The following is a 25,356-nucleotide window of genomic DNA, read 5'->3' on the forward strand; positions in this document are numbered from 1 at the left end:
AATGACCTATCCACTCCCAGTCTTTATTCAAGCCTAATTTAATGGTATCCAGTTTGCAAATTAATTCCAATTCAGCAGTTTCTCATTGGAGTCTGTTTTTGAAGGTTTTTTGTTGGCATATTGCGACTTTTAGGTCTGTAATTGAGTGACCAGGGAGGTTGAAGTGTTCTCCCACTGGTTTCTGAATGTTATAATTCTTGATGTCTGATTTGTGTCCATTTATTCTTTTCCATAGAGACTGTCCGATTTGGCCAATGTACATGGCAGAGGGGCATTGCTGGCACATGATGGCATATATGAAACTGCCACTTTTCAGAGACCAATTTTGGCAGCTTTGGAAGCCCCACATGCTGCAGGAAACAGGCTGACAGCTCAAAACGTGCAAAACAACCAAAGTCTTCACCAGTATTGTTAACCCCAAGCATTCAATAATCATGACTCAGGCCCCCAAAAATCATGAGATATTCTTAGAAATCTAGAGATATTTTAACTGTCAGGCCTTTCTTTGTTTGCCACTGTGTTTTTGAGCCCCAGGAGATAGTCAAGACACATTCTCAAGATTTTCTCTGAAACCAGGAGGGGTAGAATATTATGTTTCTTTTAAAATGAAATATATCATCACTTGACTTCCGGCGCTAGGGCTGTAAGAAAAGCACCAAATATCACAACACTCATGATAAAATGGTGAGACTTGGCAACCCTGCTTTACTTACTTTAAATCAGTCACCATTAAAATCTTTTCATTCCCATTTATACATAAGTAACATTATCATTGTATTGGCAGTATTCCTTATAGTAAGCCGGTGATATTTACCCCTGCGCAGGGGAGCACCATACAGTCAATGTGCTACAGATCCCACCTGAACCCTATTTTGAGGGTTTACGTGGTGGGTAGCCCTTGTGCTGGACCTCTGTATAGTTGTGAATTTCATCCAATAGAAATAATATGATGTCTTGACCTGTAGTACATTTTGCTTTCTTCCGGCATTGTACTAAACTACAATCTATTGGACATGAGCTTGAAAACAGCCTCCATTTTGACAGGTGTAATTCTGAACCTGCAAGCAGTTACACCCCCAATTCACCCATCAGGCCCATTACACATACAGTGAATTTTGGGGGTGGGGGTCCAACAATTTGGGGCATGGATTGTCTTGATGTTCATGCCTTATACAGTGTCAAGCACATTGCTAATGACTTACAAAAAAAGAAATAAAAAAATATTCCTATGGATGGAAGTTAAAGCCAGACAAATTCAAATTATAAATAAAGCTGTTAAAAAATTGTGCAAGGATGAATAACAATTGGAACAAACAATGGAAGTGGTGGAATCTCCAGAAAGGTGGATGCCTTTCTGGAAGACAAGTTTTAGCCAAGCGTAAGTTATTGGGCTCAGTATAGGGGCAACTGAGTGAAATTCTGTGGCTGTCTACAGGATCCAAAAAGAGGGAGGCCAGAACCAAACTAACAAGCTTCCCTTCCCCACATGTCTCCTTTAAGAAAGCCCCCAAACCAACCATGGCCAGCAGAGTTCTTAGCTGTCTTATTGGTCTAGAGGGCAAGCAGACTTTCTCTCTTTCCTTACACCTCAAATCTGGGATGTTGCCACTTAACCGACTTCATAAGGCCCTTACCTCATTGTCTTGAGCCACAGCAACCCAATGTATACTCAGAAAAAATCTCTAGGGCCCAGGTCAGAGTAGCAACCAGGGGCCTGCAACCTGTAGCAGCCAGCATGGTTCTGGTCCCCTCTGTCCTGCTCAGCTTTCTTTTCCTGTTTATATAGCCCAGCCCTGAGGGCGGGGAAGGGTGCTCCTTGATTGCACCCAAACTGTCTTGGCTATCAGCCCCAGATTGTCCCTTAAAAAGGTGGTACACTCCGCCACAGAGTTGGGTTATACAGGACTCAGACTAACTGATCTAATGGTCTCTTCTGACCTTAATCTATTAAATTAATAATAATATACAGTCATTAACTTTGCATTCAGCTACCATACACAATTCTGCAGGCATATGAACACTGCCGGCACTCACTGGGGGGTCCAGTAGTCAATCTCTTACTCACCCAAGTAATCCCACAAAACCCAGTGGGGCTACTCATGCTGCAAAGAGCTTGCAGCATCAGGCCTACAGAAATAAATGTTCTCTGCTTGCAAAAGCTGCTCAGAGTTGACAGTCTAATTGGCAGCTTTAAAGAAAGTGTCCAAAACTAATTAAAAGGATCTTCCTGAATTAAGCCCTAACCCTGCCATATCCCAAAAGTGCGGCACGTTGCATGTTCCAGAAGGCATCTCCCACAGAATGGCTTGAGCAGCCTACACTTCTGCCAAGAATAGAAAAGAAAAAAGTGCATCAGACCTGAGCAATTAAGTTCTGCTGCACCATATAAGTTTGAGAAGCACACTAAGAAAATAACAGTTCAGAAAATGAATGGGATGAATTATAGACATCAGCATTAACAGAGAGCAGAGTTTCTTTCTTTGGTTCAATAGGATATTTGGAGGAGAAAGCTTGTGCTGACAATGAAAAATGTAACAAGCCTGGCAACAGATACACTTGCAGTTACAGTTCATTTTATTATAGAGAGTTCCAAATGCAAGGTATGAGTCATGTTTTGTAAGGAAATTCTATCTTGGTCTCAGACCTGACCTACCCTATCAATTCTGAGGCCAATATGAGTCTTTACATTTATTTATTTACTTGTTTGTTTGAGACAGGTGGGAAGACTTCTGATGGAAACTCAGTCTCTCCTAATAAATTTTATTTCTGTATTTAAGCAAGCGCTGTTAGCAAAAAAAACAAAATAAAAAAAAATCCCCATAATTTGTGTGCATTTCTCTGCTTTGTAAAACAAAATATAAAATTTAAATTAAAAAAATCTTATGTACAGGACTAAAAGCTACCAGAATCTAATCAACCACCCACAGCAGGAATCCAAAAGTGCCACTTACAGTGTACTGCAGACTGACATATAATCACGGCTGAAACAGAATTACAGTTCACATCACCACATAAGTTCTGTGGATCTCTGCTGGAGTTCGTAGGAGATGGGGAGGAAATAGTCCAGCAGCCATTCCCTTCATCAAATAAATGAAATGCAAGAGACTAACCTACTGCCAAACTAAAAACCTTACAAATTCACTGAATTACAAAAGGCAAAAGCACAACTATTCCTCCAAATTCTGCCATGGGTGATCAATGATATTTTCCACTCGAACGCTTCACACAAATCTCTCTCCTGTCCACCCAGCTCTCCTGCTATTTATGATATTTATTGTTAATTTTAAAAGATCAAAGGTAGATGTGTTCTGTGAGATACAAAAAATGGTGTGAGATGCAGCATTTTAAAACGGTCACATGAGGAATAAATATAACGATGCTTAGGCGCCAAGTCAACAGAAAACGAAGCCTGTCATTTTGGCTTCTGATAACATATTCATGTCTCATTTTTCATCACAGCCTTTCTGTAAAGTGCCTTTGTTCACCTGGCTTGGGGCAACAACATAATGTGAAACAAGTAATTAGAAAGGAAAAGTTTAGCTAATTGTGCACTGACATAACAAGGATGGGGAGCTGCAGCCAAGGGTTTGACCCGTTTTGTTCAGCTGTTATAACAATTTAAAATGAAAGGGCAGAGTTATTGCAATCATGCAAGAGTGACCACCTCTGTTTCACACTGCAAAAGAAATCAAGCCACAAGGGGAAAGACTTTCACCGACTTTTGGCCATCAACAGTGAATAGCCTGGGGAATCCCAGGGAGGAAGTGCTGCTGGGTGGAACTGTTATAGACAAGAGGTAAGGTAAACACGTCTACATTGACACCTTTGCAAAGGCCCAGGACCGATGTTACCCCTGATGAATGCACTACTTTATAAAGCTACAGACACAACAGATCTATATCTTTGATAAACTGGAAAACATACAGCAGTATGGACTTGAAACTCTCCCTTCTACAACGTTGTTAATTAATAGTGAAGATTGGTGTTCAAGTCAGCGTAGCGTAGTGATGGGCACGGGATAAGAACCTAGATACACCAGCTTTTTCAAACCAACTCACGACCTCACTTAGGGCTGGATCTAAAGGCACAGAAGTCAGTGAAAAGACACCCACTGACTTCAGCAGGCTTTGGATCAGGCCCGTGATGAGATCGTTTGAAAACCTGACCCCAGTTGTAGGTTCTGAGCCCTTCTGAAGAATCTTGCCTGTATACTGGGCATTGCAAGAACGCAGTCCCAGACCTGGCAGAGACCTCTTGGTGCTACCACAATATAAACGATGAACAATTAATTTTAAGAAAATTCTTGCTAATAATAAATGGGATCAGTATGTTTGATATGTGGCAGATATTTAAAGACTTTTCCAGTAAGTTTGATTTTAACAGAGACTCCCTTTCCTAGTGTACATTTCTGGAAATCCCAGGAAAAGTTTATTTAATTTTTAAAAAAAACTGGATTGCGTTAAGCTTTGGATAGTAATTTATAGTAATTTTTTTTTAATTCTTCATTTGCTTTTTGTTACAGTTAAAATATGTTTATATGAAAGAAAAAATAATGCATTGGCAGCAACTCTTTGTAAGTTAATAAAGGCAACAGTCACCCATAGTCAACAGTTACCACACAGCCAGGGTTCAGAGTAGCAGCCGTGTTAGTCTGTATCCGCAAAAAGAACAGGAGTACTTGTGGCACCTTAGAGACTAACAAATTTATTAGAGCATAAGCTTTTGTGGACTACAGCCCACGATATATGCATCCGAAGAAGTGGGCTGTAGTCCACGAAAGCTTATGCTCTAATAAATTTGTTAGTCTCTAAGGTGCCACAAGTACTCCTGTTCTCTTCACACAGCCAGGGCCACCCGGGGGGGGGGGGCAAGTGGGGCAATTTGCCCCAGGCCCTGGGCCCCACAGGGGCCCCCATGACAGTTTTTCGGGGCCCCTGGAGCAGGGTCCTTCACTCGCTCCAGGGGCCCCGGAAAACTCTCGTGGGGCCCGGGCCCCCAGAGCTTCTTCCACTCTGAGTCTTCGGCAGCAATTCAGCGGTGGCGGGGGGGTCCTTCCGCCCCGGGACCCGCCGCTGAAGCTCCGAGTCTTCAGTGGCAATTTGGCGGCGGGGGCCCCCCCCGCCGCCGAAGACCCCAGGTCCCCTGAATCCTCTGGGCGGCCCTGCACACAGCTATTCCCTTTTCTAAGTATAGAGAAAAGTTGCTGTATCCCATATAACTCTGTTGACAACTCCCTTCAAATGATGACTTTTCTAACTGGATAAAAGCAGGCAGCAGCAGTTTACCAAAACACAAAAGGCCCGATTCTCTGCTGTGTTAAGTCCAGTTTTATGCTAGTGTCTATGAAAGCCTTTCATCTCATAGCATAATTTATTTCGCAACGTGAAACTCTTGCATGATTGCAATAACTCTGCCCTTTCACTGAATTTAATGGAGACCTACGAATATAAAATTGGCATAATCCAACAGAAAATTCAGGCCTAAAAGCTGCAAAATATCTCCTCTCATGTGCTCAGTCCTTTAAAAGACCCTTGAAAATAACTTCTTGCTCCTACAATATGTTTGGTCAGCAGGTTGTGTATGTGTTGAGCACTTGATAAATTGAGAAATAAGAGTTTTCATTATTAAGTGATTCACAGCCAACGTACACTAAATTCATCATTAGCATTTTTATTTTTTTAAATGATTATCTCCCTTCCCGTTATAGCAAGGCTCGAGAGTGACAGATGATCCATCAGTTTATCTGCTGATTTTTAACTACAGCATTTTGCATTCATTATTCCCTACTTAAATCACTCTTTTAAAAGAGAGGAATAACTTATTTCTTCCTCTTGACACTAAAGAAATTAAATGGTACACCATTAAGACGAGTGCTTATCTGACGAAATGAAACCCCGGTTATGTATCCATGAAATCAGCCTAGAAAAAAAATTACCTAAAAGAAGTTGAAAACTAGGTACCTTGAGACCAAACATCTTTACTCTCCATTCACTGTTAAGTTGGAGAATTTCTTGAGTTTCATGTGCAGACTGAAAACTTCTCTGAGCAGGGACCGTGTCTTTCTTTGCAGCTTGTACAGCATTGAGCACACTCAAACAAAATAGTCAGTTACCTAAGGAGCTAAAATGTGCCAAACTCAAGCGACTCAGCAACTGATTCAAGACTCATTCAAGGCTGGAGATGTTGCTGGCATTTGTTGAGTGGTTTTGGGTTTTTACATTGGGGAATTTCAGCACAGGAGTTTTAGACGACATACACACGAGAGACACCTAATAACAAAGCTGTCTTCTAAGAGGACCTTACTTTGTAAAATTCTGGGAGGGATAGCTCAGTGGTTTGAGCATTGGCCTGCTAAACACAGGATTATGAGTTCAATCCTTGAGGGGGCCACTTAGGGATCTGGGGCAAAATCAGTACTTGGACCTGCTAGTGAAGGCAGGGGGCTGGACTCGATGATCTTTCGGGGTCCCTTCCAGTTCTATGAGATAGGTATATCTCCATAGTCATGGTCCAGGACCCACTGTGCTGGGTGCTGTACAAACAAAACAAAACAAAAAAAAAGACAGCCCCTACCCCACAGTTTACAAAATTAGCATTGGATTTGTCCTTAGTCTTATTCCAGCAAAATATCTTCTCAAAACAACACACATGTTTAAACATGCCTGCACACAGAACCTCCTAACAGCTCATTTCAATTTGATTTTTTATTTTATACCCATTATATCACTGACTTCTCAATCAAACCCTTTAAGCTGGGGAGGAGGAGGAATACTAACACAAGCAAAAGTTAATTTGTGTAAAGTTACGTTATAAACCAACTTAGCAGTATCTAGCACTGAGGATTCAAATAAATCAAAAAGTAAAAAACATAATGCTTGCCAGTCTAACTATCACACCTCCAGACAATAAAATGGACTTAAATTTTGGCTAAATGCCTAATAAACTAGTTATTGGCTTTTGTACTTTAATGCACTGATTGTTAAGTAAGCAAGTCAATGCATCTGTAATGGAATTCAAATGTGTGCCGGACCTTCCAATTGGCTGGGCTACAAATCATAAATCAGTAAGATGGGCCTCACAGTTTCCTAAAACACAGGCTTCCCGATTTCAGTTTGTGTTAAATCACTCCTCTCTTAATATAAGAAAAAACACTTCTGGCCTCCGTATCCTTAAATCCCTTTGTATGTGATTGCCAAAAAAAGAAAAAAAAATCCTTTGCAAAAAAATTCAATTTACTCATAAGCTTTCAGTATTGTTCAAGAGGTTAACGTCTGACTTCTACAATATTTTCAGGTGTAACAGACTAAATCCATCTAGTTATCCCTAACATGTCTTACTGTCATGATTTCTATTTCCAGTATGGTGCTGCCTTTACTAGGATTCACATAGCTAACTCTGAGTACCTTCCTTATCATTACAACTGATGTAAATGGGACTTAAGCAGATGCTTACAACTAAACATGTGCATAGGTGATGTCCTAATTAAGGAAGCTATTCTGAAAGAAGGTCCAAGTGGCCCAAAACAGAAGGGACAGGGCTACAGCGTTTAAACTGTGACTATATTAGTATGTTGGATATTCCTAGGGGAGTCTTTGCTCCTTTGTTGAATTAAAGGCTTGATCATCCGGAATAAAAAAGCCTTTCTAGAAACTCCATGAGGTTTACTTCAATTTGTTTCCTTCCTATTCTCCTTGTGACAGTGCGCACACACACACACACACCCCTCTCTATTTTCATTCTCCTTCTCACTCCTTTAGCAAGAACACCTGTTATGACCATAGTAATTTCAGCACCCTTTCTTACTCGGAATATACTATTCAATTGCAAGACATCACTTAAAGGCAACTGAAGCATATACCACTGCCACACAGCTATGTCCGTAAAGCTTTTGAAATGTTGCAGACCTTTTGCAGTGAATCCCATGTGTGATCATGCACACGGCTATTAAAAAAGCATTGCTTCAAAAGAAAGGCAGTAGACTGTTGTAGGCTCAGAGGATTCTGGTGACTCCTGAACTCATCATCATGCCATTTGGCATCCAGCAGAGAAGAACATGCAGTCTCCAGTGGATGAACAACTATCTGAACAGTCATTCACTCTTCAGTGTGCATTTGAAATCCCCACTCATCTTTCCCCATCTTATTCCCCAACCTGAAATTAAATTTTGCCCACTGTTATTCCAATATGTGAATGTTAATATTGATGTGAGTTAACAAAAATGAAGCTAATTGGGTCAAATTGAAAACGAGACCCATTGAGGAACGATTGACCCAATTCTCCAAACAAATGACATTCAAGATAGCTCATTTTAGCCTGACCCAAAGCCCACTGAAGTCAATGCGAGTCCTTTCTTTGAATTGGGGACGGGTCCTGCGTGCCACAGTTGTGAAGACCAGCTTTGCTGCTATGTTTGGCTTACCAACCTAAATTATATTCAGAACAAATAAGTCAGATACACAGGAAAGGCCAAATTTTAGAAACCTGACCTCCCATCCTGACTCAGTGAATTGCAGGTGCAAATAAGTGCATTTTGCAATTTTCCACCTGCAATTATTTGCTGGTGCAATTAAGGTCATTTAGATATCTAGTAACCCACATAGTTGGCCAGCTAAACAAACTCGGTTGTGGCTACAATGATTTGTGCTCATTAAAACTGCCAATGTAGAAAGGAAGGACAAGATAAGAAGAATGAAAAACCTGATTTGCAAATTTTGCACCCCGATTAATTTTATAAATACAAATAATTTTTCAGAAAGTATTCTCCACCTGTGAGCACAGACCTCACTTTGATGTCAATGGAATTTCAGCTTACATAGGGCCTGATCCAACCCCCACAGAAATCAAAGATGAATCAGGCCCACAGAGGGCAGAATATTAGAATCAGAATCAACTGTATGGTCTGAGAATCTAATTTTGACCTCAATAATTATCAGTGTGCCAAGCAATCCAGCAATTCTTGAGTGTTCACTCTCAGATGATATGTGCATCTTCCCCTCCTGCCTGTGTGAAGTCTCCTCCCATCTATATTGAGACCGTGAGATGGGACCAGCCACTTCTAGCCTTGATTGACCCAAGCATCTTGTCTGCCCCTCAGTCTCACTTGGACTCACAAAGGGCTCTCCAACCTCTCTCGCAGGAGTATGCACTACATGGATCCCATGTTTTTAACCACTCTACATGAAAAGTTTGCAATGTCAGTTTGCTTTTCATCTCCCTACTCTATAGCTTGCTGAATATGAGCAAACCCTCTAGTTTTCCAGTGGAAAGCTGCAAACTTTTCCAAAGTTTAACAAGACAACAGGACATTTAGCTTGAGCTGGTTCCCTGCTGCACTGTTCATGGGGTCTCTCTCTCTTTCCAACCAGGAATGCTTTATTAGTTCAGTAAACACTTTCCTCGGTCATAATAAGGTACCAAACCAAAACAGCACAAACAGAGTGACAAGTGTCACTACGTTGCTAAGTTCCTGGACTGGTGAACCAGGACCAAAAAGTAATTATTGAAGCTACCAGTCAGTAATCCCAATGGCCCAAAGCTACTAGATATTTTACTGAAGCAGCAGTAAGCCTAACTAAATAAGAGGAGGAAACGACAGACTAAAATGACTGGCGGGCTAGTGGAGAATTCATGTGGTTACCTGGCTATTAGATTCCCAACAGGAGATGGACAGACAATTTCATTGTTCCTGGCCTCGAATGAAAACCATTCCAGAGACTATATAGTCCCAGGCATCATTTGATCCCAGTACCATAGTTCTCTACACCAAGTGATTCTTCACATTGCTATTTATTTGTCTATTTTTTTCCTACATGCGCTAAGGAACTGCAAGAGGTCATTAAAGTTTTTATTTTACAGGAACATTGTTCTGTAAAGGTTTGGGGCTCTTTTATATGTAAAAGCAGCAAGATTAATCCATGTATGTAAAAAACAAAGCTTAGTTACTGTCCTTAAAATGCATGTTTTCTTTGTGAATACCATCATTCAAGACTGAAGAGATGTGCTTTTGTGGAGCACTCTTTATACAATGTTATTTATTGGAATAAATTCTATTATTCATAATCGAGGTTACTGCCCTAAAGTCTGGTGAATTAAGAGCAAAATCTACTTCACCAGCGAATCAGGAGACAGATTTGTTAGGGGCCAGCTGAAGACTGTGGAATGAACTCCCCTGGGACCTATGCACCATCACAAATCTCATAACCTTCCATTCTAAGTGCGAGAGGCATTTCTTTAACCTTGCCTTCTCTAACAAACATATAGCAATGTGTGTACACACACACACACACACACAAAATTTGCCACACACAAACTTTGCACAGCACTCTACTGCACATCCTATTCTACTGGGGAGAACAAACACGTAACAGATTTTAGACCCATTGCTTAAGAAACCACTGGAAGGCACTCAGATGCTATGGTGATAAGCGCGGTATAAGAACCTGTATAGACTAGAATAGAATCCAAATAATCCCCTCCCAACAAAACTCAGGGCCGGAGCAATGGTAGTTACCCTTCCCCCTGTGAAGTGAGGTAGTGGCAATAGCACGTTGCCAATTGGATGGTGGGACCACAGGACCTGTGCAAATCCTTTAGTCCACACTCAACCTTCCCCCCTCCCCAGTGCCATCTGATTCACAAGGCACACAGAAACCCACTGCACACACGCTCCATTTCAGCCCACACGCAGCCATAAAATAAACCAAAGGTACTGTTGGCCTTCACAAGGCTTCCAAACCTGTTTGAGCTGACAACATTTTTTCTGTAGCTTGAGACTCTCTTTTTAAATTGAGTCATCTTTCTATGCGAAACAAACATGTTTTTCCAGCTGAAGAAAAGCCAGAGCTTCTCTGACAGGGATAGAAAAGCCTCTGCACAAGGCTGGTGAGCACAGATGGTTGCTTTACATACAGGGCCGACTCCAGGGTTTTGGCTGCCCCAAGCAGCCCAAAAAAAAAAAAAAAAAAAAGCCACGATCGCGATCTGCGGCGGCAATTCGGCGGGAGGTCCTTCGCTCCGAGGCAGAGTGAGGGACTGTCCGCCGAATTGCCGCCGAATAGCTGGATGTGCCGCCCCTCTCCGGAGTGGCCGCCCCAAGCACCTGCTTGACAAGCTGGTGCCTGGAGCTGGCCCTGTTTACATACATTGGGCCAAATTCAGGGGTCACTTGTAAATTGATGCAAGCTGAGCTTACACTCTCTACAGAAGTTAGCCCTCTCTATTTTCCCACTAGAATTGTTCTCTCCAATCCTTTCTTTACGGTTCCTCTCCATTTAGTTTCATTCTGCTCTATTTTTCACCCTATAGTTCCATCCATGTTTTTCCTCTTTGTCCCATCTGCTCATTTTTTCACACTCTCCTCTTAGTAATATTTCAACCTAATGGCTTCTAAGCCAGACTCCAGCTCACAGCATGTGCATGGGCTTGAAATAAGACAAGTTTTGCCTCCCTCTAGGAGTTACTGCTGCTGTGTGTCGAAGCAACAGGTGAAACTGAGCTTCCGTTAGCCTGGTGTAGTTCTTATATGCTTGAGGCCTAGTAAGCTTCTTTTGCAGTAAACCGTGTCCTTAGAGTGCTGTGGTGCATGTCCCAGAGCCTTACATGGGTTTGGTTAACAGCACAATAACAACCAACCCGCATTCAAGATCAGTGTTGTGCTGTACAAACATATGGTAAGAGATAGGCCATTCCAGCTACAGGGTGAGCATTTGTTTATTACCTGCTAATATTGAGTGGGACTGGCAATATCTAGTGGGAAAAATAACGTTTCCGAGAATAAAGTGGATAGGGATCATCACAGCCCTTTTCACAAAGATGAGTGTAGCAAAAGAGAACCCAAGCTCTGATTTTTGAGACAGGAACTGCCAGGAAAAAGAAAAGAAGAAACAGTGTTTTTGCTCAATATTTTGTGCCAAGTCAAACAATATGTACATACATTTAATACATATGCAATAAATATGCACACATTGTATGAATGTGCATATGAATATATAACACACACAGACAGGCAGTCACACTTAAAATGTTCCTTCCTTTTGAGTGATGTTACTAGTTCTAGAGATACTCCCAAGTACAGAAAAATCTCTTCAGAATAGAAGAATCTATTTGCACACACACACACACACACACACACACACACACACACACACACCACTTCTAACGTATTCTTTGGTTTAAAGATACATATTATCATGACTGATTTGCTGTGTGTGGCTATTTAGGTAGCTCAAGTTCAATGGAAAAGATTTTCAAAAGGGGTAGAATATATTTTTTCCCCATGCAAAATATGGAAAGATAACTACTAATTCTAACTTTTATCCAAGTTTAAAGACCAGTTTCTTCAAATTATGTGCAGTTGGGCTAGCCTCTATCAGATGAAAAAAACTTTCTAGTGACAGAATAAATAATTCTTGATGAAAACTAAAAGATATCACTATAGATTTCTTCCCTGCTCCCCACCATCCCCCTGCTTTTCTGTACTTTGACTTACCTTAGTGTAAGTTTGATTTATACGGCGGTAGATAACCTAATAGACGGAAGCAGTATTACAGACCTGGAGAGGAAATAATCCCCTAAGTGAAAATAATTTGTTTGGTGTCAATAATACTATACTCAGCCTGTGCTGGGAAGGATCAGTTTAATTAATGTTGCTAGTTAGCATAAATATAACCATTCTGATTAAAGTGCTAGTTCGTCACAGACTTAGAGTCAGATCGCAAACTCCTCCCTCAGGCAATTGTGCCAGAGAATTCAATGGCAGAGTTTTGTCTGAGTAAAGAAGTTGGCCCATACTAAATATACACCCACTTGCTGGTCTAAGCATCTCATTTCAGGTGCTTAGTCACCACCAAACCATAGATTCAAATCCCAGGAGGGTTAACTGAACCTTCCAGGGGAGAGAAATTGAGCACCATGAAAAAATGTCCTCTACTGGGAAGTGTTTCAGATGAGACCTTTAAATAAAAATAAATGGATTTTTGAAGTCCTGTTCTACAGTGACTTTAAATAACCCAGTCCTGCAAGATGCTGAGTGCTCATTTCCCATTGACTTCAGTGGGAGGGATGGTGCTCAGTGCCTTGCAGAATTAGGCCCCGAGTTCCCACAGCACTTTCCCCAAAGTAGTTATTTGCCCAAATGTCTTTCACCTTTTGCTCCCCGACCCTACTGCGCCACAGGCTGCTATGCAACAGTTACATGCCAACCAGAGGTAGCTGCATTCCAGTGGCGCTTTCAGATTCTTTGTGAAGAAAGGAACAATGGAGTTGTAAGGCCCAATCCTGCTCCACCTGAATTCAAAGGAAAAAGTCCATTGATTTTAGTGGGCACAAGATCAGCTCTCACGACATTATAAAGCACTAGTGTGACTGGCAGTCTCCCAATTACTGGCATTCGACCTGTTTTCAAAAGGAATTTCTTGCTACCCCATTACGTATTAAACCACACGCTCCTACACGACAAAGGACCCGATCCTGCAATGAAGGTAAGGACTGTAAATAGGATGCGGAGGACTCTCAATTCCCAATGAGGTCGATAAGAGTGCACAAAACCTTCACAAGCAGCACTCAGCCCTTCACAGGATCAGGCCCACACACACTGATCATTTTTTCCCATGAAAAGAGAGGCTCTGGCTCCACGCATATGTATAATCTAGTGGTGTTTGTGTTTGGAGTAGAAACTGCATCCTCATGAATGACGACAGGATTTTTATTTGCTTAATAGATAAAAAAAATTGAACAACGTTCTGTTTTTACTACATTCAGCACCAGAGTGTTTTGTTAAGTACCTGCTGTGTTTAAAGATCTGTCCAATATATAATCTTTTCACGTCTTCCTTCCTAGTGTGACAAAGTTCCTCCTCTATCTTGGTGGGTCCTGTGCTTATTGGCAGATTTTCTTGCCTCAGAGATTCACCATGTGGGTTGGGGAACAGACCAGAGACCTTCCCCTCTGGGAGAACCCACAGTCCAGGTCAATTGGGAGGTTTGGGGGGAACCCGGGCCCGCCCTCTACTCTGGGTTCCAGCCCAGGGCCCTGTGGACTGCAGCTGTCTATAGTGCCTCCTGTAACAGCTGCATGACAGCTACAACTCCCTGGGCTACTTCCCCATGGCCTCCTCCAAACACCTTCCTTATTCTCACCACAGGACCTTCCTCCTGGTGTCTGATAACGCTTGTGCTCCTCAGTCCTCCAGCAGCACACCCTCTCACTCTCAGCTCCTTGCGCCTCTTGCTCCCAGATCCTCACACTCACACCACAAACTGAAGTGAGCTCCTTTTAAAACCCAGGTGCCTTGATTAGCCTGCCTTCATTGATTCTAGCAGCTTCTTCTTAATTGGCTCCAGGTATCCTAATTAGCCTGCCTGCCTGAACTGGTTCTAGCAGGTTCCTGATTACTCTAGTGCAGCCCCTTCTCTGGTCACTCAGGGAACAGAAAACTACTCATCCAGTGACCAGTATATTTGCCCTCTACCAGACGCCTGTACCCCACTGGTCTGGGTCTGTCACACTAGTTTCTCCTTTTCTGGTTTCCTTTGCTCTGACCTCTCAGGAGCTGGTTGAAATATAAACAGTTCCCACTCAGAAGTGACAAGGCATGCTTATTAAAGAATTCCTGAATAGCATAGGTGTGCACACCTGTATTCACAACAAGGGCAAAACTCATCTGTGCAGGAAACAGTTTTCTCAGGGGCTGGTGCCAGACTCCACAGGAACTAAGGATCATCACAGACTTCATCACCTTCTGCTCCAAGTGCCAAGCACACATCTGAGACCTTGCCTTCATGAATATTAACACAGAGTGGCATGGGCATTTAAAAAAACCCACAATGCTGCCAACACAAAATACTACCACAGAGTTCTGCCCCTGTGGAGAGGATGGGAGAGAGAACAAGTGACAGATGCTAGTCATGTTTCTTAATACTCTATTGGGAGATGCTCAGACACTACAGTGGTGAGGGTGGTATACGAACCTATATAGAATAGATATGTACATACACAGTGGGTCTCTGAATATATATAAATAAATACAATAATTGCTCCCTTTTATGCTCTTTGTTAAAGTGTGTTATCGAAAGAGATTTGAAATACAAGCTTATGGGATGTGTTGGAGTTCTAAAGAGGTGAATTTATGAATGTATTCCTAACAAAACACACTCCGGAAAGCTTTAATCTATGAATGGTGACAAGTCTAGGCAAAATGGATTTTTAATAGAATATAATATAAACCGCCTGAGCCATTGTGATAAGGATTTTTTTTTAAGTGTTGTAGAGAAAAGGCATGATGCACTTGGCATAAAAGGAGGAAAGGTCTTAATTTAAAATATTTTAACAAACACTCAATTTGCATGCACAAATGTGAAAAATGGAGATGAAAAACTCATGATAAAGGATAATACCGCAGAGAGGAGGAGGAGGAGGAGAAAGATTAGAAAAGTAAGCAAATTTGAAAGGGCTCTGAAAGATAATGCCAGCTAAAAGGAATAGAAACTGGATTATGAATGTGTTGCAGTCTAAAGCCACTGTTCTTCTTGTAGTCAAAGTCTGACTCCAAGGTCCTTCATGACTCTTATCAGAGCCAAGCATTGGGGAAAGCAATAGCAGCTGAGGCCTACGTAGTGGAAAACAGGCCTCAGTAAAGTAAGGGCATCCAAAAGTAGTCAGGAACATTTCAACAGAACGCCCGCTCCTGCAACTCCCTCTTATATGAGTAGCTCTTACTCATCCATACAGTTCCATTGAAGTCCACTGGAGTGAGGATTGCAGGATCAGTCCCTTTCATTGTAAAGCAGAGCAGAAGTATATACTGCAAATATTAGCAAACAGAACAAGTTCCTCCTCCAGGATGACATGCTTCCACTAAAAGCAGTAGGCTCAATTCAGTGGGTTACTCCAGCGTTATACTGGTTTCCCTCCAGGGAAGTCAGTGGCATAAAATTGAGCTCCCTGACTTCTGTGGGAACTGGCTGAGTCCCTCAAGGGAAAAATTATTTATCAACATTTACAGTCTGTCCTTCTGCCATACAATTAAGGAGCATGATCTTGTGACATCTTACTCAGGCAAAATTCCAGTTGACTTCAATGAAGCTACTTGAAGTTACTAACAGAAGCAAGGGATGCAGAATCAGTCCCGATGGCAATTTTGCCATATTGACTGAAATAGGAGCAGGATTTGGGCCCCTATTGATTTAAATGAACCAATAAACAAAATAGCAAAATCCTTATATGAACTTTGCACATTGTTCAAAAGAAAGAGTGTCGAGGCCAAAAAAAAAAAAGCAAATTAAAATAAAGATCAAAGTTAAATATTTACTCTACGCGCTACAATATTTGCAAATCTGGAACCGATCTTTCAGCAGTTTCTATTTGCATACTTTAATTAATCCAGAAATATTAAAACTAATCTCACAAAGGAAAGGGTCAAAGTATTAATTAACTTGAGATTTGTTGCTTTTGTATAATTTAACAGTTCAACACAAAGTAAAAAACAGTGTTAATAAAAACTAAGTTACTGTGACAGGTGTAATTTCATGGATTAGTGAAAAATGTACAAGGCAAAAACTTCCAGTGTTCTCCCTAGTTTTTGCTTTACTAAAACAAAAATTAGTAACTTCAGTTCAATTAAATAGATTCTTCTTCAGCAAAGAATTACAGTATATTAAGATTTCCTTGAACCTCAGCATTTCCCTTTTAATATGATGAATTTTTATTGCTCTAAATGGAACATAGGTCACAGCTATTGTAATGGAAAATCTAAACTAACATTTATCTGAGGTCAATATTGAGCAAGCCTCTTGACTGGCAATCTGGGTTCATTCAAAAAAAACCTTGATTGAATTTAATCATTCGAGTTTTCATAGCCCAAGTCTGCATATGGCAACTGTAACTCCAGTATAACAGAGGTGGTTCTCCTCCCAGTCAAACACCCTGCACTGGCAGACAGCCCTTGCAAAGCTTTAAAAGAAAGCTAGCATGTAGCTTTAGCCACAGAAAACACAAGGTGTCTTACTGAAAAAGAACTGAATCAGAAACAAAATATACAAATTATATAACATCCCCTGTGTTAGAAATAGGTGAGCTCTAAGAATAGTAATGATAATTGTTATGCTGAAAATGAGCAGCAGCAAATTACAAAGAAAAGCTAGAATTTCCCTTCAACCTCCAAAATGGGACCCAGCTAAATCAGACCCCAAAATTTGGGTTTGCCACTTTTGGGGGTGGGGGAGTGAGTGGAGAAGGCTAAATAGGGGAGAAGAAGTTAAAGAAACCCAGTATGGATAGAAATATTCAATTGAAATTTTGCACTAGAAAACTCATTGACAACTTTTTGTTTAAATATGTCCCTGCAGTGTTTGTTCCTCAAATATAGCATGAGAAATGGAATGTGAAACTGGCGAGAAACTGAATCTGAAATCCAAACATTCAATAATAATTTCCCTGGGTCTGAACAGACACGGTCATCTGCTTTTCTTCCCTAAAAGGATCTTCAGAGGAGGACAGATGCAGAAGGAGGATTCTCGAATTTAAAGTCTGACACAGTTTTGTGACTAGCTACAATACAATTTGGGCCTAACATATGCTTTGTGTACTCTAAATATAGTGTAGTTGCAAGAGCAATTGCTTGTATTATAAAATACATAATTTTGACTCACGATTTAAATTTCCATTACTTTTGATATCTTTGGATATAGTTTGTTAGAGCATCATCATCATAAATATATATATATGGCATTCATGAGAAGTCTGAGACATCCATAGGTATGCTGCAGTGGTAAGGAATGATACTTGGTAGCTATTACTTTTATAGCTTTTCAAATAAAAGTGAGAGCATTGTCCTATATGCCATTAAATTATTCGTAGTATTTCTCCCATTTTAATCCACTTCTTGCTGTTGGCTCTCTTGCAGCAGGCATTTATTCCTACCATTCCCTCAAGGTGACAGACAATAGGCGAGAGGTAATTTCTGCTGTATCAAGTATAATTAGGTTATTCACTTATGAAGCACTGAAAAAAAAAAACGAAAGCTCTCGTAAGATAACATGGAATCATGTTATAGCTTTCGCAAGGCTTTTGAACTTAGGAGGGTGGTGAAAGGTCAGCAGTGTTTTCAAAAGCAGCATCATTTATAAAAGGTACTATTATTTTTCTTGCTAGACATCACATCTATGGTGACACATCAGATAGCTTGGATGTCTTACCTGCTCTCTATATTTGGATCATTACGCACACAAACAACAGAGGCAGTGGTCTGCATCCCTCCATTGTCTACTTCCTCTTGAATTCCCCATTGGTCTGCATCACTGACTCTGATGGCCATTATCTTCACACCTGGTGCTGCTTTAATTCTGTTGGGGAACAACAGAGATGGTTTTAGTTAGAAACACCATGAAAATAACCAGGGAAATAAAATAGGAAATGTTCCCCCTTGCATCTATAATAGACTGATACATGGGACCTGTAAGTCACTCTGCCTTAAAACAATAGAAGTGACCCGATTCTTTGACACAAGTATGAGTTTCATTATGCGCAAAGACAGTTAATTTTCAGCTTGAACAATGTGGCAAGAATAAGAGCACTTTCTGCCTCAGTGGCACCAGTTGGACATAAATGAAACAGATGTGACTAAGCATACATTGATTTAATTTGTTGTGTTTATACTTTAGTTTAACAGTGAGAACCATAGCGATGTGGTATAAATAGATCCTTATGTTTGTCGAGCTCTCGGAGTAAGCTGCTTATACGTACAAGGGAGACCTACCACAAGGAACATGCTCAAGTGGTCAAAGAGCACCACATAGGGGAGAGGGGGAGGCATGTCTTTTATCGCCTCGTCACAGTGAGTGGATTGCGGAATGAAAACAATGCCAAGAGTTGTATTTAGATCTAGCAAACCTAGTGGACGATACGATCACAAAAAGCATTGCCCTGGTCCATTTGTTGCCGAAATAAGCAAAACTGAAAAATCTTTGTTTTCTTCAGCACATGCAGAGGACAATGATTCTATAGTCAGTCCAGCGGTTGATACAGGCCAGGCTTTGTGTGTGTGTGCGCCTTTTTGCGTGATTGCCACAAAAAAAGGGGGGGGGGGGGATTTGTGCTGCCGTTCCGTGCTACAAAGGGATTGCCAAAGAATGGAAAATAAACTCCATTGTAACAGCGGGGACTTCATTTGTACTGTTCAAATTCTGCAAAACAATCCAGGGATTTCCATGGGAGCACTACAGACGTGCTTCGGAGTATACTTCAGCTGAAAGCACTGCTACCGGACTTAATGAATTACAAGTAATGCCAAAAGGGACCTCCAAGTCTTATGGTGGGATGAAACAGCACTGCTGAGGCTTGAAATGTTACTTAACAGTGAATTGTGATGGGTTTGTCCCCACCCCTGGTTAGTGCTAGCACTACACTGAAAACTATTTACGAATCTCCTTTAAGCACTAACAGAGTTCATGATTTTGGATCAAAGGGTCTTCAAGATCCAGTGGAGGCTGCTTTCCTTTTATGATACCCTTATCTTTTCCCTTGCAAGCCTCCACCAGTGTGACAGGCCAAATCCGTGCCCAGTACAACTCCTCTGAAGGCAAAAGAATTCCAACAGGAAACGCATCTGGCCAGATTTGTTTCCCTCGTGCTTCTCCAGATCTCTGAGCAGCCTCTCACCAAGCCAAAATGCCCCTTTCTTGTCCCCCATTTTTCAGAGGAATTTTAGTTTACTTTGCATGAATTATACTGAGCCAAATCCTCCTCTCACTTATAGCACTGTGACTCCATTGACTTCCTGATTTGCACCTATGGAAATGAGAAGAGAATCAGGTCCTTATCTGATTACTGAGACTGTGGGGGGGAAGAGGTCACGCAAAGGAAGAAGGACAGCAGGATTTGGTCCTGTATCTTTTTTGGATTCACCAGACTTCCTCCACACATCTGATTTTTATGCTTCCTCTTATGTAACCGTTTCACTAGATTTCTTAACTCCTTAGTGTTCACTTTCTTGCACTCAAAGCTGAATCTGTTTTGATTGGCGTATCCTATATCCCAGTGATGCAGGAGACAGCTTCTCCACACTCACAGCCTCCCCAGAGCGCGGGGCTGCAGATTCGCCTTTACCCTGGTGGGGTTTTGTGTTGCAGGTGTCCCCCCCTCCATGCACCCTGCCTGCTTCTCTGCATCTTCCCCCACCAGATATCCCACTGCTGCATGCTGAGGGGATCAGAGGATGCTGGTGTGGATGCAGCAGCCTCAAATGCCCCTCCATCTCTCCCGCAGCCCCAAGTTAATCCTCTGTTGGAGGAGCAGTCATCAGCGTGGAAGGCTCTTTGATGGCTAAGAAGGACAGAGAGCGCCAAGGAGGGGAATGAGGCCGAGACACCAAGAGAAGCCATGGAGGGAAAGGGAGCAAGAGATGCTGGGAAGCAGAAAGAGGGCAGTATACAGGGGGAGTCATGGAAGCAGGGAATGAGTGACACTAAGAGGCGGACAGAACCATGGGGGAGGAGAGACCTTTGGTATATCAGGGTTAGTCATGGAGAAGGAAGTTGGAGTAAAAGACCCTGGGGGAGAATGCTGAGGGGGAAAGATGTGCAGGAGGGAGGGAGATAAGATGCCAGCAGGGAACAAGACAGAAAGGGGTGGAGTCTATGGGATGTGGGAAGAACCGACTCTGCAGAGGAATAAGAGGGAAAGGGAAAAATCTCCTGAGGGGGTAATCAGACTCTTTGGTGAGGAGAGAGAGAACCACATACTAGGGGTTTCCAGATCCAAACTTGACCAAAGTCTGGGTGCATATAGTTCAGATCCATCTCCCATAAATACTGTTGGCATGTAGTGCTACCCCCGCATCCTGTTCTCGCTTTTCTAGCTCTCCCAGATAGATTGCACCCAACAACGTTGACACTCTCTTCCGCCTGAACCAACTGCTGGTGCCTAGAGTCCTGTAAGCCAGGAGGCAATGCCACCTACTACTCTTGTGTCTGAGTACAGCTATGAGCTATTTTTGACCATCTGGACGGCAGATGAAACTCCCGGATGACTCTGTCCCGTTGGCTCACCATTTGCTTCTCCCCCTTAGGGTATTGTCCCTTAACAGGAAGCCTTCTGGTTTTTGGCAGGGCTGCCTTGTTGACTGCTCCTGCAGATTTTATTTGCTGTGTTTCTGCTGTCTTATTGGGTTAGCATCAGGGAAACGTCTCATACTTTCTTTCTCCCTCTTACTCTCTTCAAAATGTTTCAGAATGCTGCAAGATGTCATTTGGCCTTTTTGGATATCATGAGAGCCAGGAAGGGTGGGAGAGGGAGGAAATTGAATCCAGCTTCTCACTTGGAAATGCAAAATATTCAAATTAAACAAGTCTGCAGAAGAACATTTTGATCCTCTCATCCCTCAGACAGTGTCTCATAGCTCCATGGACATGGAAAACCCATTGTGAGACTTGGTGGAGCTGAATATGAAAAAAAAAGGGCAATTCCTTCTAAAGTGGACATTACTGACTTGATTATGGTTAAGCTGCTAGTATCAGACTCAGGAAATCCTAGGCTCTGTTCCTTACTATGGCAGAGACCCCTGTGTGACCTTGGCCAAGTCACTTAGTCTCTTTGGGCCTCAATCCCCCATCTGTAAAACAGGGATAGTACCAGTTCCTTACACCACAATGGTGTTGTGAGGTTAAATTCCAGAGTTGGCCAGAAAATAGAAACTCTGTCTAACAGGAAATCCTGGCCTTTTTGGAATTTCCTTTCATCCCAAATCAGGACAGAAGTCAATATTTTGTTTTGGAAACACTGAAATGACATTATCAAAGCATTTCATTTGTCATGTCAAAACAGGATATAGGATATTAAATATAATATTTCAATTAAAGTATTTTAAAAGTTCAAACATTAAAAATCAAAATTAGAAGATAAAGTTGGAATGAAATGAGAAAATCTAAACAAAAATATTTCATTGTGGTCAGAATTTTTTTTTTTTTTAAATCCATCCCAATTTTCACCAAAATCAACATGATCCCACACAGATTTCAATATTGACAAAACAGCACCCTAGGAGGGAAAATTATTATGCTGAAATTTTTTCAACCTGCTCTAATACAGACATTGCGAGTTACTTAGATACTCTGTAACGGGGGCCGTGAAGTACCTAAGACTGATAGATACTGTCATCCAACAGAGGGGGCTCTCTAAAAAGTAGGTTACCATGTACCCCCAACAACATGCAATCCAGGATGTGGTATGTTTAGCATCCACTGTGTATATCCTTTTCTCTGCTGAATTTAGTTCTCGTGAAAGGCACCAGAGCTAGAATTGGAGACTGAACACCACATAGCCACAGGACAGGTACTGCAAACTTTACCTTGAGGAAGTGTAACAATCAAACCACATATACCCTATTAAAGTAAATTAGATGCTGCTGACCTTGCTGACACCTCCCATTGATGGGCCTGAGACCTATGGTTCTGAAGTGGATCCAAACTTTTCCAGAACTTAGGAGAGTTGGTGCTGTGCACTTCTGGTTGAGGCTCCCTTTTAGTTCTTTCCAGAAGAATTAGAACAGAGCAATGGAAATAATAGCAGAGGGCAGACTGATAGAAGTGTGATGGTTACACAGTGGACTAGTAGTGTCCATTTATTCTTTTACTTAGAGACTGTCCAGTTTGGCCAATGTATATAGCAGGGGGGCATTGCTGGCACATATCACATTAGTAGATGTGCAAGTGAATGAGCCCCAATGGTGTGGCTGATGTGGTTGGGTCCTCTGATGGTGTCGCTAGAGTAGATATGGGGACAGAGTAAGCAACGAGGTTTGTTACAGGGATTGGTTCCTGCATTAGTGTTTCTGTGGCGTGTGAGAATTTGCTTCAGGCTGGGGGGCTGTCTGTAAGCAAGGACTGGCCTGCCTCCCAAGGGCTGTGAGAGTGAGGGATCGTTTTCCAGGATAGGTTGTAGATCGTTGATGATGTGCTAGAGAGGTTTTAGCTGGGGGCTGTATGTGATGATGGCCAGTGGTGTTCTGTTCCGGACAGTCTCTACGTAAAAGAATAAATGGACACAAATCGGACATCAGGAATGGCAACATACAAAAGCCAGTAGGAGAACACGTCAATCTCCTTGGACATTCTATAACAGATTTAAAGGTAGCTATACTTGAATAAAAAACTTTCAAAAATAGACTTCAAATAGAAACAGCAGAACTAAAATTCATTTGCAAATTTAACACCATTAATTTGGGCTTGAATAGGGACTGGGAGTGGCTGGCTCACTACAAAAGCAACTTTCCCTCTCCTGGTATTGACACCTCCTCATCAATTATTGGGAGTGGACCACATCCACCCTGATTGAATTGTCCCTGTCAACACTGGTTCTCCACTTGTAAGGTAACTTCCTTCTCTTCATGTGTCATTATATAATGCCTTGCATCTGTAATTTTCACTCCATGCATCTGAAGAAGTGGGTTTTTACCCACGAAAGCTTATGCCCAAATAAATCTGTTAGTCTTTGAGGTGCCACCAGACTCCTTGTTACTTTAAAATACAGTCCCGTCTTAAAAGCATGTGGCCCTATGAATTCAACAGCTCGGAACCTTTTCTCTCAGCTATTATAAGAACAAAAGGGGAGAAGCTGCAAGGGATCACTTGTGTTGGGGAAGAGAACTTAAGGAATTTAATTGCTGACCACTGAAAGGACGTGATACAGTGACACTTCCACTGCCTCCCATGCAATTAAATGGGAAAGCTGAAAGGTAAATGTCTGCTTGCTATACACAGGCAATAGCTTTCAAGCAGCTATAATTGTGATGTACAACCTCAGCAAAAATACATTTAAAATAGAAACAGAATGAAAAGATATTTAGAAACCTATACCAGAAATATGCTTAGAGCAGATGGAACTCACTTAAACTGATTAGAAAGGAAGATTTCCAAAATAGCTCTGAGACGGTAATTTATTTTCCCTCTGCTATTATGGAAAAGTACAACACGGTCTGAATTGAATTCATCCTCGGTTACATAATAACAACAGATATAATAATAAGCTTCCATAGAATGTTCCACTGCGGGAGCAAAAAGAACTTCACAAAATGGGGTTACACGTGCAGTGGGTAGCAGTCTAGGTACTTACCTAAGCGAAGAAACCGACAGAAATCAGCCCTACCTAACTGTTGCATTGGAAAAAGATGATATTACTTACCTAGGCAAAAAAAAAAAAATTAAGGACCCAAGCCTATGAACTGCTGAGCACATCCTGCAAGGTACTGAGGCAGCCCTTGGGATGCTCAGCAAGTCTCACAATCAGGCCCTAAATCCTCATCATCTTAGTGATTATTTCATTTTTATATTGTAATGAGCTCATCACAGACTTGCACTGAAATTGGTTCTCTATCAAAGCCTCCTAAAAATAGCAATACAATAGCAGCTGCACATGCTTCTATTGAAATTAATATTGAATCGTTAAAACGTTAAAGTTAACTTTAGTTGAAATACATGTAAAATATGATATGAAGCCTCTGGGGCAAAGTGAATCCTGCCCAAGAAAGAGTATGATGGTAGAAGCACAAATAGCATGGGTTGTTTTTTTTAATCATGTAAGTAAAACAACAAGCCTACAAATCCAAAAGGAGAAAGATAGATGGTAGGCAGATGGCAACATGGAGCTGAGAGTGATTGCAATGCATTGAACAAAACCCCCGGGAATGGGGTTTGAGTAAGGACCACAGGAAGAAACCCTCAACAAGATCTTGAGATATTCCTACTAGAAACAGGTGTTATCAGCAAAGTAACTGACAATTGACAGTGGGACCAAAGCAGATGTTTGCCCTTAGGGATGATGAAGGGAGATCAGTAACTATAGATAGAGACAGCATGTTGCAAAGAGAACAGGAGTTTTACCTGAAGTTCTACCATCAAGTCCCCTCCATCCTAGAAACAACTCCACTGACTTCCCATTCATTTCAGGCTCCAGTTTCATGGATTAACTCCTGCCTATTTGTGTCTCTCTGCATTCCTCTGGGTCTATCTCTGTCCCAGTATTCTCATCAGTGCTGATGCAAGTGCATTCTCACTGGAACTCATGGACCAGTATCTCATCTCCTCAGCTCTCGATCACCTTTCAAGCTGCATCTGAAAACAGGTCTTTCCTTCCTCCTATATACTTCTTCATTTCTCTCCGCATCTGCCATTTTTATATAACCTCTTGTAGCTGTCCTGACAAATGTTAGGTGATGCAGGTTGTATGAAAGCAGCTATTATTGTGTTGTACTGGAATATCTCTATGCCAAAACATTAGGTAGGAAAGGAAAGACAAAAGAGGTAAACCAAACAGCACAATACAGGACAGGAAACACAATTGCTCAATAAACATAGTGGCTAATAGATG

General features: G+C 41.6%; 1 protein-coding gene across 2 annotated transcripts in view; it reads right to left on the bottom strand.

The window, feature by feature from the left end:
- LOC128824953 (transmembrane protein 132B-like) overlaps positions 1 to 25,356 on the bottom strand; it is a 367,758-nt gene that overhangs the window by 186,662 nt on the left and 155,740 nt on the right. Inside the window, exon 3 of one of the 2 annotated variants that reach the window (XM_054006928.1) lies at positions 18,192 to 18,338. The exons of the other annotated variant lie outside the window; for it this stretch is intronic. Coding sequence (XP_053862903.1) covers positions 18,192 to 18,338 — 147 coding nt within the window. The remainder of the gene's footprint in view (positions 1 to 18,191; positions 18,339 to 25,356) is intronic. 2 annotated transcript variants of the gene reach the window in all.

This window comes from Malaclemys terrapin, chromosome 16 (assembly GCF_027887155.1).
Source record: "Malaclemys terrapin pileata isolate rMalTer1 chromosome 16, rMalTer1.hap1, whole genome shotgun sequence".
Lineage (NCBI taxonomy): Eukaryota > Metazoa > Chordata > Testudines > Emydidae > Malaclemys > Malaclemys terrapin.